Source organism: Equus przewalskii, chromosome 18 (genome assembly GCF_037783145.1).
Source record: "Equus przewalskii isolate Varuska chromosome 18, EquPr2, whole genome shotgun sequence".
In the NCBI taxonomy this organism is placed as follows: domain Eukaryota; kingdom Metazoa; phylum Chordata; class Mammalia; order Perissodactyla; family Equidae; genus Equus; species Equus przewalskii.
Window position 1 is genome coordinate 47,335,222 of NC_091848.1, and position 16,988 is coordinate 47,352,209.

The window sequence follows — 16,988 nt, forward strand, 5'->3', positions numbered from 1 at the left end:
AGACAAAGAATGAACTGTACACTTTAAGACACAAGACTAATTTGTTTATTAGGTGCGTTCTATAAGTTGAGGAGGGACATTTGTGGCAAATAAATAAATAAATAATCCAACCAACAGAGACTCTAGGGCACAGAAGGAGCTCTGGGAGAGGAAGGAAGTGGAGTCTTTGCATAGTTCTACATGAACAGAAGGTGGCAGCAGGAGGCAACGTGGATTCTCGGCAGAAATGCAGCACTTGCAACAACCAGGGACGGGAGGCTTTGAGAAAGAGGAGAAGGTCAGAAGGTGACTACTTATTTCTTTATCATCGAGACCGTGGTGTGAACAGCTGTCTTCTCGACTAGGGGGCAGGATGCGGCGTCCTACATGATCTGCCTGGGCATCCCGTATCCCGTCATGCCTGCCTGGGACGCTCCCTTGTTGCTGCCCATCTGCAGGCCTATGACGTTCTGTCCCTGGCGAAGCTGCTCCTCTGAAAATCCTCTCCGATTCTGCTGGGCTTTCCTGGCCAGAGGGAGTGAGATGGAATAATGTCATTCTGACAGTTATCAAACCCTTCCCAAGATACGCAGTTAGAGAGGCTCTATTAGAGGACACCAAATAGAAGAGCAGCCCTATACTGAACTAGAGTCCTGCTATGCACCTGGCCTGAGCTATGGTTCTACCCTGGGCTATGGTCCCACCCTGAGCTATGGCCCTACCCTGGGCTATGGCCCTACCCTGAGCTATGGTCCTACATGGGCTATGGCCCTACCCTGAGCTATGGGCCTACCCTGGGCTGTGGCCCTACCCTGAGCTATGGCCCTACCCTGAGCTATGGTCCTACATGGGCTATGGCCCTACTCTGAGCTATGGGCCTACATGGGCTATGGCCCTACCCTGAGCTATGGGCCTACCCTGGGCTGTGGCCCTACCCTGAGCTATGGCCCTACCCTGAGCTATGGTCCTACATGGGCTATGGCCCTACTCTGAGCTATGGGCCTACCTTGGGCTGTGGCGCAACCCTGGGCTGTCGTCCCACCCTGAGCTATGGCCCTACCCTAGGGTATGGCCCTACCCTGAGCTATGGCCCTACCCTGAGCTATGGTCCTACCCTAAGCTATGGCCCTACCATGGGTTACGGTCCTACCCTGGGCTATGGCCCTATCCTGAGCTCTAGTCCTACCCTGAGCTACGGCCCTACCACAAACAGGCCCTACTGAGATACATGAGCTCTCTACTCCTTAGAAGCCCAGATGGTTTTCTAGGATTTCCAGCAAAGAATCAGTGGCTGCCTCTCTGGGGACTTCACTCTCAGACAGCTTTCCTGTCACCCTCTCTCTCACAGCTACCTCAAGCCCTTGTGAAATTAAAATCAGAACTTCTTACAAAGCATGTCGTTAATCCCATTCCATTCTTCCCTGTAGAGGGCCAAGGATTAATGCTCCATTTTAGAGCTGAGGGACCTAGGAGTTAAGGAAGGGACAATTCTAATTTGGTTGTGGGCCAAATAGATCATGGTAGATCACTAATAATTCTGGGACTAAACTGGCCAATATCTAGGAGGTTTTCAGACCAGGTTCATTTAAAATGACAGAAGCTGGTAGATTTTTATAACTGTCAAGTAGAGGGAAAGAGATTAGGGACATGAAGAGTCAAGTATCCGCTACATATGCTCTTCTTTCTTCCTCTCCCCCTGAGCTACTGGGTGGAGCGTAAGCACCCTTGCTGCCCCCACCCCGGGGAAGAAACAACAGCACAAATCTCTTTAGGAAAGGCCCTTTACTGACATGACCATATATACTTTATTATCCAGACCAGACCACTTCTGCGAGTGAAAGGGAGTGCTATTAATACATACGCTGGGACAGCAGGCATTAACCAGGACTGTTGCAGGCAAATAGGACATACTTTCCTTTCATTAAGAGCAAAAATAAACAAATAAATAAGCAGATTCAAGGCTACTTGGGTCATAAAAAAACCAAGTTCAGACATCCAGCCACCTCTGAGAAAAGCCACTCAGTCCGGTTCAGTCTCAGGAGAAACAGAATCGGGCAACAGAGCTGGAGGACCCAGGAATCTAGCAGGAAAGGCCCAAGTGTTTCTGCCGTGGGTGGGATGTTGGCCTGAACAGCAGGCAGCCTCGGTCTTTCCTTGCTCTGGGGGACTGAATGTGGGGCCAGGAGTGCTTGCTCTGAGTGGCTGTGTGTGGAAATAGCCTCTGGGGAGCTACAAGGCTTCAGGTGCTCCCTCCTGTTATATTCATCCTGCTCCAGGGGGCCAGAAGGGCTTTTTACCTGTGAAACCAGGAGGGCTCTCCCCGGTAGCAGCCATCATCCTTGGTGACAGCGACACTGCCTAGAGCCATCAGGGTCCTCTGCACAGCTGCCATGTCTTTCCCTGGAAGCCAAGGAAGAGACAAAAGCAAAGCTTGCATCAGGACCAAGGAATCTGCAAGAATGGGGCTGGACCTTTGGGAAGGAAGTTCTAATGGGGGCTGTAGGAGATCACATTCAAGGGAGAGGATATCAAATACTTCTGAAAGTGGCCTGAAGATAACCACGGCCAAAAGACCGAGAAAGGAACAAAGAATCACCCGGCTATTTCTTCTCTATGTGGTACACACCAGAGATACCCAGTCTCTCATCCATTCCCAGCGGCCGTCTGAATAAAACATTCCAACACTTAGCAGCTCCGACGTACGTAGGTCCCTGCTCTGAGCAGAGGCCTGGCCTCGGGGGTTCTAGAGGCTGTGGTCAGGGGAGGCCCTGAAGGGGCACTGGCTTAGCGGTCTGCAGAGGAGGAATTCCCACAGGACGGGAAAGAGAAAAGGAAACTGGAGAGAAGCTGGCTGGATGCATTAACTGTGCCAAACCCCAGCTGGCATCTTTCTCATACTTTCTCCGGGTTAGAAGGGTCTAAAATCACCCACGTGCATCAAATTGAGTATTCACTTGGCTATTTGGGCCGGAGGCCTGGCAAATGAAGAAAAGTAAATCAACGCAGAAAGTACTCGATGTGACACAAATGGTGGGTCCCTTATTTTGTGCTGCTTGAAAGGAGCTAAATGGAGACAATAAATAACTGGCTTGCGCGTGAGAAAGAGGAGGGGGACAGAGGTGTGTGGTGCCCCTCACACACTGGGAGGGGGAGTAACCTGAGGAGCCTGGGGACCCTTAACCATGGAGAAGGCAAGTGGCCCCCACAAGCCAGCCTGCTCCTTCCAGCCTTCCTCCTGTCCTCCCTCCAGCTGTCTGAACTGTCCTGCACGGGGAAAGACCTACCAAGTGGTTAGGCCCGCAATTCAGAACTGATCGCAGGTCCAGGCAAGGCCCGAGTGTGGAGTGCAAAAGCTAAGGGCTCAGGGTTAGAAAGGAGGGCCTCATTCAGCCTAGGGGAGCTGCAACAGTTAAGGGCAAATATTAAAAGGCCATCTTCAGACTGAGTGAAGCATCTGTGGTCTCTCCAGCCTGGCTGCCGCAGCTCAGTCACTGAGGAATACAGAATTCCAGGGGGAAGACGGACACTAAATGAGAATGGAGCATGACTCCAACAACGTCAACAATTAAGGCCCACAGAGGAAGCCCAGTTCAGGATGTCCATTTATTCAGAGAGAGAGAGAGAGACAGCAGAGACTTCTTCCCTCACCTCTCTCCTCCACTCCATTAACCACAGGGTGATTTCCTGGATGCTGAGGCTCTGTGGGATTGGCTGATGGATACAGGGATGAAATGCTCTCAGTGGAGAGCCCCCGAGACTCAAGAGACAGCTGGCGCATCAATGGAGTGCCCCCCAGACTCAAGAGACAGCTGGCGTGGTGCAGAATGGAGTATCGGGGCAGCATATGGAAGGGGGCGGGCACAAGGCATACTGAGAATTAAGAGAGAGGAAGCAGAGGTGGTTGTTAGAAGGACTCTTCCCTTCCACCGGTGAGAGGCATTTCTGCAAATGTCACTCTCTAATGGGATCCTTCTCTTTTTTAATAGAACAGTAGTGATGACATTCTGAATGCTCACTCTGGAAGAGACAGGGAGAGGGTTTGCTCTTAAGCAGTGAGTCATTAGAGAGAGCCTGGAGAAATGATCAAGCACACGAGGGCTTAAGAGGTTAGGGTATATCACTCATCTCTACTCTGTACAAAGAGCACACAGGAAATCTGTTTCTAGTGGTCAGAAAGAGCAGGTCTGGTCTGTCCAGGATCTGGGGCAATCTGGAGGCTGGCACACGTGGAGTTCAGCCCCAGAAGCTACACTAGAGCCGTGGGCGCGGAAGCAGTGCTGTTAAACCATATGCGCAGCCTCCTTCCCAAGTAGCTGGCTCATGTATACACCACATGAACCCAGAAAGGATGGAGGGAACTACGTCGGGGGCAAAGGAAGATATCCAGGAATGGAGAACTATAAATACTACTTGCCCTCATCCCAGACAGAGGAAAAGGAGGCGATTACATAATTGGAGCAAAAGAAGCTGGGAAAGGAGGCACTTTTTCCCAGGAACAAATTTTTTGTTTTGACAAAATGAAAGTTTTCCTTGAGAAAGGTCCCAAGACAAGAGATTTGATACAAATTAGAGGCTAGTCACTTTATTATACATGATATCAACTCCATAAAATTAATATTATTCCTCCCAATGTATGGATGAGAAGACTAATTCAAGAAGATTAATTAATGTGCCCTAGTCACACAACGAGTAAACCAGAGTCTGGCTCTAGCCCAAATGTCTGAACACAAAGCTGGCAGAGCCCACCAGGCCACCTGCCATCTCCCATGGGTCCCCATCGCAGGTTGGTTGGGGAGGTACATTCCTCAGTGATCAGGGATGACCCAAAGCGATGGTGATGGCTGCTTTGGTGCTAGGCCAGAGGGAATCCACTAGGGAGATAAAACTGGGGCACAATTCTTGGGGCCCACAAGGTCAAGGGCACCAACCCCAAATGGCTGTAAGTCTTTGAGTGTTTTTGTCTGGAATAATTTCTCCAGGTCTCAACCCAAATAAGATTAAAGCAAGAGGGTTGGCCCACTGGTGTAGCGGTTAAGTTTGCACACTCCACTTTGGTGGCCTGGGGTTTGCAGGTTCAGATCCCAGGTGCGGACCTAGCACTGCTCGTCAAGCCAAGCCATGGTGACATGCCACATATATTGGCAACAGATGTTAGCTCAGGGCCAATCTTCCTCACCAAAAAAGAGAAGAAAAAAGATTAAAGCAAGAAAAAGCAGTTGGGGCCTAGAGTCCCCCACTGATGTGCAGATCATGTTAATTATCATCAAGACTCTAAACATTTTGAACAGAAATCTGTCTCTGGAGCCAGTTCACTTTTGTGGAGGCTGATTCCTGTAACTGGGGGTCAAAAATTTAAACGTCTGGAGGAGCAGTGAGGGTAAGGAAGATCTGTGAAGTGTGTCAGCTTAACACAACTTAAGTTAAACTGCTGGTATCCCACCCAAGTGTACCATCTGCCTAGAACACAGGCTGCTTCGGAGCAGGGTTTCCCAGGCTTCTTGGACTATTTATGAGATGGGGTGGGGTGTCTCTTCAAAAATATAAATTTTGAGGTCATTCTCCTGAGAGACTGATTCGGCAGGCCTGAATCAGTTTATATTGGGGCCTAGGAGTTTATATTTTTAATAGGCTCCCCAGGTGATTTATGCCACCAGGCAAGTTTGAGAAACATGGGTTTCACCTGGTGACTCCCAAACCAGACTGATCATCAGAATTACCTGAGAATCTTAAAAATTCAGATTCTGGAGCAATCTCCCGACATGAGTCTGATACAGCCGGATGGGTGGTCAAGCACTGCCCTAATACTTTGGATTTCAGTTTTTAAAAACTTCAATGTCTGGCCCCTGGAAGTACTAAATGATATGCGTTAAGCAATAACTCCTTTCTTCAGAGAGCTCTGCCACAAAGTCGATAGCAAAATCAATCATTAGAAGGGCTCCGATCCAAGTTGGGAGCCAGATCAGAGCCCTGGCAACTTGGAATCTCTTTGCTCCCTGAAAGCTACCCCTAGATGCTTTGGCAAGACAGCCTGAAAACCAGTGCTCAGGGCTGTTCTTCCAAGAAAAAAAAGAACGGTCCTAAAAGAAGTACCAACTAAATGCTGAGAAGTATCCAGATGCCGGGAGAGCAGAAACGAGACTCAGTCCTGGTGGCAATCTAGAAACGGGACCACCGGCTATAAGAAGGGAAATGACACATGAAAGAGGAGAAGCCAGATTCACACTAACAGCTGAGAATTTCAATCCAGCTACCTGGACTCTTCCAGGCCCCTATCATGAGAGGAGGCTAATATTAGACTGGAAGTTGTAAAAAGAGGCAATGGCTCAGGAGCTGTCCTTGTCTTGCCTGGCAAAGGTTTCAGAGAGCGTCTCAGAGAGCAACTGACACTTCTGCTTGACAATACAGCATGCCCTGTTTCCTGCATTATCACGAAGTGATGTTTTCCCCAGCGTGATCTTACACTCCAAACTACTCAATGATCATCTCTGGGGAGTGGGACCAAGGGGGGCCATTGTAAGGAGCCCCTGCCCCAACCCAGAGATTCTCAATGACATAAAGTTTGAGCATCGTTCCCATAAAGATACTTGAACTGGGATATTGTTCTCTTAAATTTTTTATACTTTCGTGAGATCTTATGCACATCTTTGGGAAGAAAAAATAAAGAGAAGGATAAAGAGAAAGAAAAAAGAGCAGAGAGATGTCATCTAGGGGGGTAAAGTCAGGTTGGACTCTACTTTCAATATTAAAGATTTAGTATTTAGTTTTGACAGCCTTACAGTCAACACTCTGTTTCAGAGCTACTTCCATTTTCTATCAGTTTTGACTCATGCTTGTAATTCTTGGAATACTGGCTTTTTCAACTTTCTGGGACTTACGGAGAAAGCAATCAGTGGATGAAGAAACCATTTCTTATTTCCCTGAGTGATATCTTAGTCATAGCTCCCAATTCTCCACTTAACGTAGAGAAAATATTGCTATAATCAAGGGAGAAATGTCAGAGGGTGGGTTGGGCTTGCTCTGTGGGTTTATGAATTTTCGTTGCTTTCCTCTCGGGATAAACTCTCCACGGAAGTGGTTCTCAAAGTGGGGTTCCCAGACCAGCAGAAGCAGGCGATGCAAATTCCTAGGCCCTGCCTCAGACTTAACACCTCAGAAACACTGGGACTGGAGTCTGGCAATCTGTGTTCTAACAAGCCTTCCCGGTGATTCTGAGGCACACTGGTGTTTGAGAACACGGCGGAAGGAAGAACCTTCCTTCCTACTGTGAGAAGCACTTGGCGTAAAGGCTGGGAAGGCTGTTCCGACAGAAAAGGAGGCTTCAAGCGGCCGGCATTTGTGACATCTCAAGTCACTACAGTACGTCACAATATCCCAAAACGTCTCTCCACTTGGGTGAAACGTCTCTTCCTCTTGCTGTTGAGGAATGACACATACAGTGACACCTCTCCAGAGAATACGTTTGGACCTTCCAGGCACTCCAGCCCCGATGGTTTATATCTCTAACGGGTTTACCTCTCTAACTCCCAGTCATCAACGAGGGGGAACAGGGAGGCAAGACAAAACCAGGTGTCCAGGATCCTTGTCGGTAGGACTACTGAGAAGAGTAGTCAGATGTGATTGATCTTTGAGTCCGGCCTGTTCTGAGATTCTAGAATTCTACATGTCTATGCTGGCCACGTGGTCATGCAAAGGAACCAAAAGGGTTAGTTGCGGATGAGCACATATGTAACATTGATATTATGTATATAACAATATGTATAGTATTTAGGAGGGAGAAATAAGCCAACATTTATTAGGTGTCTATCTGCCAGGAATTGAGCCAGGCATTTTACATGTTTAATCCTTACAAGAACCCTCCGAGGGAGGTGCTAGACTGGTTGACAGAGAAGGGAACTGAGGCTCTGAGAAGCTAAGCAGCTTAACCAAGGTCACACAGCTAGGATGTCCTAGGGAAGAGTGTCAGCCCATCTACCTGACTCCAAAACTCATCCTCTTTCTGCTTTTCCCAGATCTTCTGAGTCTGGAATTGGCAAAGCAATATACGATGGAAAGACATCAAGAGTAATGATCACGAGGTGGAAAAAAGTCAGTAAGGTGACCCACAAAGCCAGCCCTCCGTATGGGAGAATGGCCGATGAGGTGAAGGGATCCCAGATGACAGAGAGGGCAGAGGTCATCCAGGCAACCCTATCGGCTTCTGTCCATTTGTTCCAAGACAGAATAAGTGCCTTTCCAGCCTTGCTCCTGCTGTCCTCATTTTCTATTAGTTTTAAAAAAGACAGGCCAATGACTACAGTACTTGTTACACTGCCAGCATTTATTATGCTCCACCATTGCCAGGCAGTAGGCTCAGCACTTTTAATGCATTATCTCATTGACTTCCCATATCTACCCTGTGAAATAGGTACTATTATCCCCATTTGACAGCTGAGAAAATCACAGCTTAGAAAAGCTAACTGCTAAGTGGTGGCACAGAGGTGTGACCGGGCAGTCGAATTTCTGACTCCAGAGCCCGCGCTCTACTGCCTTCCAGGTTGAGCTTTCTCTGCAGTCTTTCTGACCAGCACACACAGAGGCTCTCGCGTGTTCTCTCTCTCTTACACACAATTGCACACACCCCTCCTTTTCTGGCCCTTCCTTTTCTATCCTTCCCTTTCCCTCCACAGAAATGATGCTGAAGTGTCCTCCAGCACCTCTCCTCTGAGTCACAGAGAGCTGAGATGGCCCCACCCCAGCCCTTTGCCCGCACCCATGGCAAATCCAAAAGCAACCTGCCAGGCATTCACCTTCTCTCATCCAAGAGCAAGACTTTCCCCATCGTCTTCCATCGCTGGAAGCAGCACTCACTTCTTCCCCATCACTGAAAGGACTGGTCCCTCCCAGCTTCTCTCAGGGGAACTTCAGTAGCTTTGTCTACACTGTCCCTGTGGTAGGGTTGTTTTCTGGACCGTTCAGCCCTGGGTTCCTTTTTAAACCCCTGAATCTTTTATTCTGGATGCTCCTGAGTCTACTCCAAATATTTACCTTGCATCTAAAAGGGATTTCAGGATAGTGGGTACTTCTGGGGCCTCTGCCTGTCTAACTGATTAAGGCCTAAAAGAGAAGGTGTTTTGCGAGCCAGGGATCCCTCAGCTTGATTTATCTGCGACGTAAGAGCAGCATGGAGTCACTGGGCAGCCGTGGGCAAGCAGAGCCCTACTTGGGAAGATGCCCAGCAGGAAGACAGGGGACTGAGAGCTGCAGAGCGTAAAATGCCTGCAGAGGAGGAAGAGAAGCAAGGAGGGCTGGACCCACAGCAGCCACAGCCACCACAACCTCGGTGCACGGAATCGGAAATGAATGTGAGTGAACGGAAAACCGCAGTCAGGGGGTGGAATAGTAGGGAGAAGGCGGGACTAAGCTAAGCAAATGGCTAGTCCAAAAGCTGTGTGCACAAACATGTACATCCTCCCCTGCACACAGACACACGCCAACCCCACCCTGCAGCATCCCTCTAATTGCAGCTTACTCATGCCCAAACTCAGGGGCGACAACCAGCTCTGCAGAAAGGACCCAGCCTCGCTCACTCAGTCCATGCTGCTGTTCCCAGGGTCTCACTGCTGGACTTACTCAAGGCCACCCCCCTTCCCTTTTCTCTGCTCAAAGCAACCCACCTTCCCACCTCCTGCTCTACTATATTGTAACCTGCTCTGGCCTGAGCCTCAGGCAGTGATCCTGGGAGATGACAAGCATTCTCTCCAACGCTTGGAATGAATCTCCCTGAACCTCAGTCCTCAGATGCTACTCCATGGATGAGACCACCAGGCCCTGGGGCCCCTAGAGGCCATTTGGACACTCCCAAGCATCTGCTTTCCTATTGCCGGCTATCCCCACCTACTGCATGCCCTACCTATAGCAGGTCAGTCCAGCACCCTTGGAGTGAGTCTCCTTCCTTATTTCCTTTAAAGCCCCATCCTTCTTGCCCTGGGGATGAGAGCCCTCAGTGTCTGCCTTGTTCCCTTCTTTCAGAAGCATTATCCCACCCTGGAGCCCATCTGTCCGCCACCCTCTCTCAGACACAGTCACACTCATGTCCCTCAACCTCCTACTTCCCTAACAGGTGACTAACACCCAGGGCTGGGCAGGCGGTGTAGACCTCCTCCTGCTCTATCAGGGGCCATTGCTCCCTACACCCCTCCCCCCTCACTGCCAGCAGCTTCTGGGTGGAAAGTTCACCTGTGTGGTCTTTGGAAAAAGGGGAAAGGCAAGTGAAACATCCTCAGTAATGTAAAGACAGGAAAGCACCCTCGGGATCCCCACCTCCCACCCACCTCCCAGTTCCTTCCTCCTACACACTTCCTGTACTTGAGGGGTCTCATGGGGCCCCTTCCATTCACACAAACTCCTAGTGCAGGGGCTCTAGCCCTGAGTCCTCCTCTTCCTGCCCTCCATCCTCATCAGTCACCCTTATGACTCAACAGCACATGCACCATGCAGGGGAAGGATGCAGCCTCCTGGACAAAGCATGGATGGCAGACTAGGTAAGGCCCTGTCCTTTGGCATCAGAGAGCCTGGGTTTGAGGTTTAGCTCTGCTAATTACTGGACAGCCGTATCAGGTACACGAGTAATCACAGGCGAGCTTCACTTTCATCATCTATGAAATGGGGAAATTAAAAACACTCACCTCATAGGATTGTTAGGAGCATTGATTGGCATTATGCAGTAAAGCACTTGTACCATGCCTAGTGTATGGGAAAATATCAATAAGCAGTAGCTGTCTTTATTAGCTGGGGAAAATCATCACAGTTTTGATCTAAAAGCAGGGAGCAAGTCTCAGCTGTGACAAGACATGGGGATTTGGAGGCAAGTGTCCATGAAGTCCAACGGCCCAGCCTGAGGCTTTGGCTATCTGAGTTTCTAAGTAATGGCAAACACAAGGTAAACTGACTGGCATCTCAGCATTGTAACCACTCATGGGTGAACAGGAAAGGCCAGCTCTCTGCCTGCCACAGGGGAGTGGGAGGATTAAGGAGGCAACTGTTTCTCTATAAATTGTTTAGTAGAATGGTCATCTGCTATAAATCTATTTCAGCTACCATCTGAATACCTCTTAAAATACCATTGTCTCTTGATCACAGGAAAGCTACCCCATTCCCACGGTCAGCAGAGTCATTTGGGTCACTGCCCCTAAGGGCTGGGCCACTGATGACAGCCAGTGACAATGAGCACGAGAGAGCAGACTCAACCTGGCAGTCCTGCGAGGACTGGTCTGCATCTCCTGGTGCCCAGGCAGGCTGAGTGTGGAGCAGCTGCAAGGATGGGCACGCATTTGGGCTCAGGGGTATGCTAAGTCCCAAATTCTCTGGCAGTGTCTCCGTTCACGTACTTTTCCCCAATAATAGTGGATTGTTAAATACATCCAGAAAGGTGACTTTATTTCGCTTCGTAAGATTTCTTAATCAAGTCAATTCATAAATGTGAACAAAAAAACAAACAAAAAAATCATTTGTCACATTCCCTGAGCAGAATACCTTTCTGGAAGGCATGGTCACCAAGCTCTCAGATAATACTTTAATAAAAGGTTGGGGTGCTATTTATTTCTCAGACTGAATGACAAAATCATACCAGGTGGTTTTGTCTATAAGCCCCACGGCTGGTGAGTCAGAAGCACACTTGCCCCCCTTCCCCCATCTTCCAGTAGCTGTCATTTGTTCCTGTGGGAGGGGTAACAGGAATGAAAGGCATCCGTGTAACCATTTTAGCTTCCTCTCCGTGGGGGCTTCTGTTTATGTGTTAGTTGGCTGAGGTCTCCACTGTGTCCCAGGGTGTGAGTACCCTTAGAGGAGGGTACTCACAGAGAGGGAGGCTAACAGTGCCCCTGGGGTGACAGCTGATGCTCCCCTGCCCCCACCACACAAACACATGTGTGTGCTCATACACACACACACACACACACACACACAGAGGCACAGGGAAGAACACTGTGAGCAGGTTTCACAAAGAGATGGGTGAAGGGGAGGGAGGGGGGAGAACAATCGCAAAGGCACGAGCACTGTTTACCTTCCCAGAGATCCACCGTCTGAAAAATATCAGTGGTCCTGACGCCGTAGATCTCCGCAGCTTTCAGAAACTGGGAGATTTGCTCCATCTGCTTAAAAGCCATCTTTGACTCTGAGATCTTGGGAATGGGCTCTTGTCCTGGTGGGTATAAACTGTTTATCAGCTTGCACAGGACCTGAAGGGAGACAGGGGAGACAAAATCAGTGTTTCCATTTGTCTTTACCCATCACTAATGCAAAGGGAATCCTGGCTCTCAGGGGACACAGCTCACAGGTTTGGGCGTAGGAAGGCATGGGCTCAGGGCTGGGGGGCCGAGTTTCCATACTGAGCCCAAAAGACCCAGGCGACCCCATTCCCGGGGCTGCTCCTGGCCCCAGTGAGTCCAGTAGCCTGAGAATGCCCTTCCCTCCTTGCTCCTCCCTTCCTTTCTCTGCGGGAAGGAAAGACGTGACAGCTAGGGAAGGATGCGTGTTTGGGAGGCCATGACTGCAGACTTCCAATGGAGGCAGGAGTTAGTGGCTCTCGGAAAGGTCAAATGATAGAGTCTAATGTTATGTCTTCTATCAAAAGGCAGATCAGAATCAGGCTTCAATAACTCATCCTATATGTGCTAATAACATGTAAAAGAACAGAACTGGGTACCCTCCTCCCAGATCCCTATAACCCAAGCCCTGGGCAACCCCACAAAAGTAGGGAATAGCAGTTACGTAACAGAAAATCACAGCCTGCGGGAAAAGACCGGCTTGTTTGAATTGTCAGGGCCATCCCCAGCTCCCCAAACCACAGGACCATCTGGTCAGAAAAGCAGGTATCAAATAAGGATTCTCTTCAGTTTCATGAGAACCCATCCATCCAACAGACGCTGAGCACCCCCAGGGAGCGTGGCTCCGGGAAGGATGGAAGGTGGTTAGTTCCTTCCCCACCTCTTTCTTTGTTTTACTATGTAGTGAAACTATTCCCCTGGGCGGGGAATGGCCCCAGACGAGCTGGTGCACCAAGAGGGCTGGAGAGATCTCAAGGAAATACTTATCTTTATTCTCACTAGAAAGAGCAAAAGGGCTTCGGATTTGTCAACAACTCATTAGAAGCGGCGATGTCTCGGATGGGTGGAGAATCCTCTAAGCTAGTTAGGCAATTGTGCGGGGAGCCCAGGTCTCCCGACTCCAAGGAAATAAGGCTTTCCCGTTCCTTCCCCGTGAGACACGGGGCTTGGCAGCAGCACCTCCTCCCGCAGCCTCACGTCCCCAGGAAAGGCCCCGGAGGGCTTCCAGCCCGCCGACCCCAACCGAGACCGCTGCTGGCCTTACCGTCCCGTCCATTAACCATTTCTGAAAATGGGCCCTGCCGGGAGGAGGGTGCTCAATGTCCTCGGCGCACTGTAGGATGATCCAGTCCACCAGCTTGTTCTCCAGGTCCGCGTCGTACTTCTGCTCGATCTTCTCCTGCACCTCTCGGCTTAAGCCGTAGCTCGGGCCCCGGTTAGCCATCTCTGCAAGAGAAGAGAGGACACGCGCGGCATCCACACAATAGCGCAGCAGCGCCGGCTCCCTGCGAACGCGGCTGGGATGTGGCTGGGCCGCCTGGCCCAGCAGCGGCAAAGCGGGCAGAAAGCCGGGCGTGGTTTAAATCAAGGAGCCAATGAAGCCACTGGGGGTTCACCTACAAACGGGAAAGAAAAGCGCAGACACGCGCCGGTGACTCTAGAATAAAGCCCCTGCCGGTCCCGGGGGGCTGGAACCCCCGTCTCGGTCCCGCTTATCAATGAGACGAGATGATGTACAGGACTCACAATCAAGGCTGAACCCCCAGGCCGCAGGGGGGCTGGGTGATGGTCGTTTCTTCCCTCCTCTAGTAGCGCTTTGCAAGGGCAGGACCCTTGAGATGGGAAAGAGCAGGTAATTAACAGGCAGGGAGGAAGGCCGCCTTGACGTTCAGTTGCTGATGCTGCATGGCGCCTGGGAGAAGGGTACACTGATTCGATTTTCTCCCGGCTGAGGAGGGTCAAATCAGGGCCGTTGCTAAGAGCCGTCCAAAAAGCCAGCCCTCTGGGGTGTCAGTCAAGCCCGCCCACCTCCCTCCCGCTGAGAGCCTCTTTTTCAGCTGCACAATTCTTTCCCCTCCTCTGGGGGAGACGGCCGATTGTATGCAGGGCCAGCACACAGCTGCAGGGGGGATGGGGCCTGAGGAGGGTCCATTCTGTCAGCTGTCCATCTGTCGGGAGTTGCCAAACCACTTTCCCCCTGCCCGGAGGTAACAGTTGTTTGGCGAGGCGGGAGGGGAGGGGCTGAGAGCTGCAACCATTAACTTGTTCAGCTGCCAGCCGGGTTTGTTCCGGAAACTTCCATCCTGGTGGGAAACTGTTGTGCCTCAGTTTGACCTATTCAAGGAATGTAGCTTTTTAATGCTATTTTTAATCAACAGACACTAAGATCAAGTTTCATAAATTGAACAGCTCAATGTGCTAAGAACTCTTGGATTGAAAGGTTTTGAAAGAGTGTAAAGATTTCATCAGTTTATAATTAAGGACCACAAAGTCACGACTGACATGCTGTCAGTGGTTAACTGAAGATTTAGTATCAGCGAACTAGACCTCAGGAGAAGCCACTGGACCTAGGTCGGTCTGAAATTTTTATAAATCCCGAAGGGCTTGGCAGTGTGTCCTCCTAGCTGTAAGCCACTTAGGGGTAAAGAGTGAGTCTCATTGGTGTTGTGTCCAACTCTTGATACTTTTCATGACACAAATACCCCAAAATTTGTCCTTTGCTTCAATCACAAGTATTTTTTGAGTGCTTAATTGTGCGAACCACTCACTGTGCTGGAGAGGAATAAAATATAATTCTTGTCCCTGGAGCGGATTGGTCAATTGATTCAGGCTCGTTAGATAAAGCAATTCCAGTATGTGAGATGATCTTTCTCCCAGTGGGAAACTGATTACAAGTTATGCAGGAAATGATTCCTGAAATAATACATGCATTGAGAAAAATCTCCTGCTGGCTGGGGCCTGGACTAGTGAAAATTTAATTACTTAGCAGATGTATGGGTGGTTTGCCTGAGAGAAGACTTAGTGGTCAGTAGTTGCAGGCCTAGGAGAGAGAACTCGGTGAAAAACAAAGGGTGTGAGAGAATCAGAGCCTTTGGGAGAGAGCAGTAGGTTTAGAAACCACAGGCGAAGGGCTGACTAATGCAGGTCTCCATGCTGCGTGGAATCGTCCATTGAAGAAGCTCTAAAGACAGCAGAACTGTCTCCAGAGACGTGCAGCTTAGGGGAAGAGTTTGGAGCCGGGATATTGTCAGCAGAATTTTGGAAGTCACTGAGTTGCATCTTGGGTGGCAGCAATAAGGTCAGTTCCAACGTGGGACTAAGAAAATGGAGACCCACACAGGAAGCATGTTACTTTCTCCAGGCCTGGAACGGCTCTATGGAAGGTATTGATTTGTTAGATAAAGCCAGAAACAATTCTTAAAGATGTACATTTGCATTTCTGTTTTTTTTTTTTTTCCGTAGACTGTGTTTTGCAGATCTTTTATACCCAAAGATTTCCTTCCATTGTAATCAAACAGCTGGGGTGCTTTTAGTGAATGACTGAGTTCCCGGTTCTGGAGAGGATACTGTGGCAGAGCAGGGGCCACAGCAAGGCATAGCTCAAAGCTCTTTTCTGCCCCTCCTCCACACAGACCTTTCCATTGGCCACTCAGAGAACAGCATACTGTTTAGATTTGTGTCTGGAAATGCCTCTAAGCTCAGTAGATGCAGCAAAAGCAAACACAGAATGTGGCCTCACTGAGCCTTCCTTTCCATTGGCATTCCCTCGTTCCTTTCCATTGCGCTGGCTGAGATTGTTTAGAGGGGGTCGTGCTGCTTTTTAAAAGCAAGCAGGAGTTCCAGAGGATAAGGCACTCAGGGGCTGCTGGCTGTCCAAGGGTTTTCCATGTCACTGAATACACGGCATGGAGTGGTTTTAGAAAAAAAGAGCTTTAGGGGAAAATAGAAAAGAACACTAAAATAACTAATGTACTAGAATATACTAAATCTCACTGATTCTAACATTTGGAATTTGTGATGTTACCCCCTGCAGAGCTAGATTAAATTTTAAAACAGCTTTTCCTGTCTTTAGATAGAGAAGTTGCCTCCTCTGCGGCTTTTTCTAACCATTGAACATTTGAAAGGATATCCCACAAGGGATCCTGAGGTTAGGAAGGTCCGACCCAGCTCAGCGTTAGAAGCCAGACCCACTTCCTTGCCTCCACTTTCCTTCCTGAACCTCCATGAATTGATTGACCATCAGTTTCTCACTGGACTGTGTGCTCTGTGCATAACAAAAATAAAAGCGAAAAGACAGTGACTCCCATGTGTCATTGTTCCAGACTCGTTGTGCTTACTTGACCCTTATGATCAACTAGGTTTATGTTATGACATTTTACAGATGAGGAAACCTCAAGGAGGTGAAGTAAATTGCGCAGTCACAAGGCTAGTAAATGGCAAGCCAGGATTTAAACGCAAGCTCGAGTCTCTGTCCCCAAGCACTGTACTACAGTGCCTCTACAGGTATGCTATGAACCTCTAATGATATTTATGACATTTTATTGTAATTATGGCCAACCTTAGAAAACCCTCATGGGCAGGGGCCCTTTCCTCTTCATCTTTCTAAAGGTCATGCCTGGCAGCGTCTGGGCAGAGACTGGCCACCCTGCCATCCTCTAACAACCCTGTCTGGCACCAGGCGCCATGGTACACACAGATGATTCACATATTTTTGATCTGTGCCTTTTGTTTGGTATAAAAGGTAACTCAGAGATTGTACTATTATTGCCCTGTATACTAACCTGTTTTATATGTCAGGGACCACTCCCAGGTTTGATGATTTGTCAGGAGGACTCACAGGACTCAGCACATAGTTCCACTCACAGCAATGATTTATTAGTGAAAGGATACAAAGCAAAATCGCAAAGGAAAACGGCCTGTGGGGTG

At 49.3% G+C, this 16,988-nt stretch overlaps 1 protein-coding gene across 1 annotated transcript; it reads right to left on the minus strand.

Moving 5' to 3' along the window:
- Positions 1–22: 22 nt before the first annotated feature.
- Positions 23–14,294, minus strand: TAGLN3 (transgelin 3). Its single transcript, XM_008530333.2, has 5 exons — positions 13,809–14,294; positions 13,327–13,508; positions 12,020–12,194; positions 2,277–2,379; positions 23–504 (listed from the first exon to the last, which is right to left on the minus strand). The coding sequence occupies exons 2-5, from the start codon at positions 13,504–13,506 to the stop codon at positions 363–365; spliced, it is 600 nt and encodes a 199-aa protein (XP_008528555.2). The 5' UTR covers positions 13,507–13,508; positions 13,809–14,294; the 3' UTR covers positions 23–362.
- Positions 14,295–16,988: the final 2,694 nt, after the last annotated feature.

Coding starts and splice junctions, on each gene's coding strand:
- TAGLN3 (XM_008530333.2), bottom strand. CDS start 13,506: ATGGCTAACCGGGGCCCGAGCTACGGCTTAAGCCGAGAGGTGCAGGAG. Junction 12,195..13,326: donor AATGGTTAATGGACGGGACG/GTAAGGCCAGCA, acceptor GTCTCCCTTCAG/GTCCTGTGCAAGCTGATAAA. Junction 505..2,276: donor GAGCCCTCCTGGTTTCACAG/GTAAAAAGCCCT, acceptor CCCTCTGGCCAG/GAAAGCCCAGCAGAATCGGA.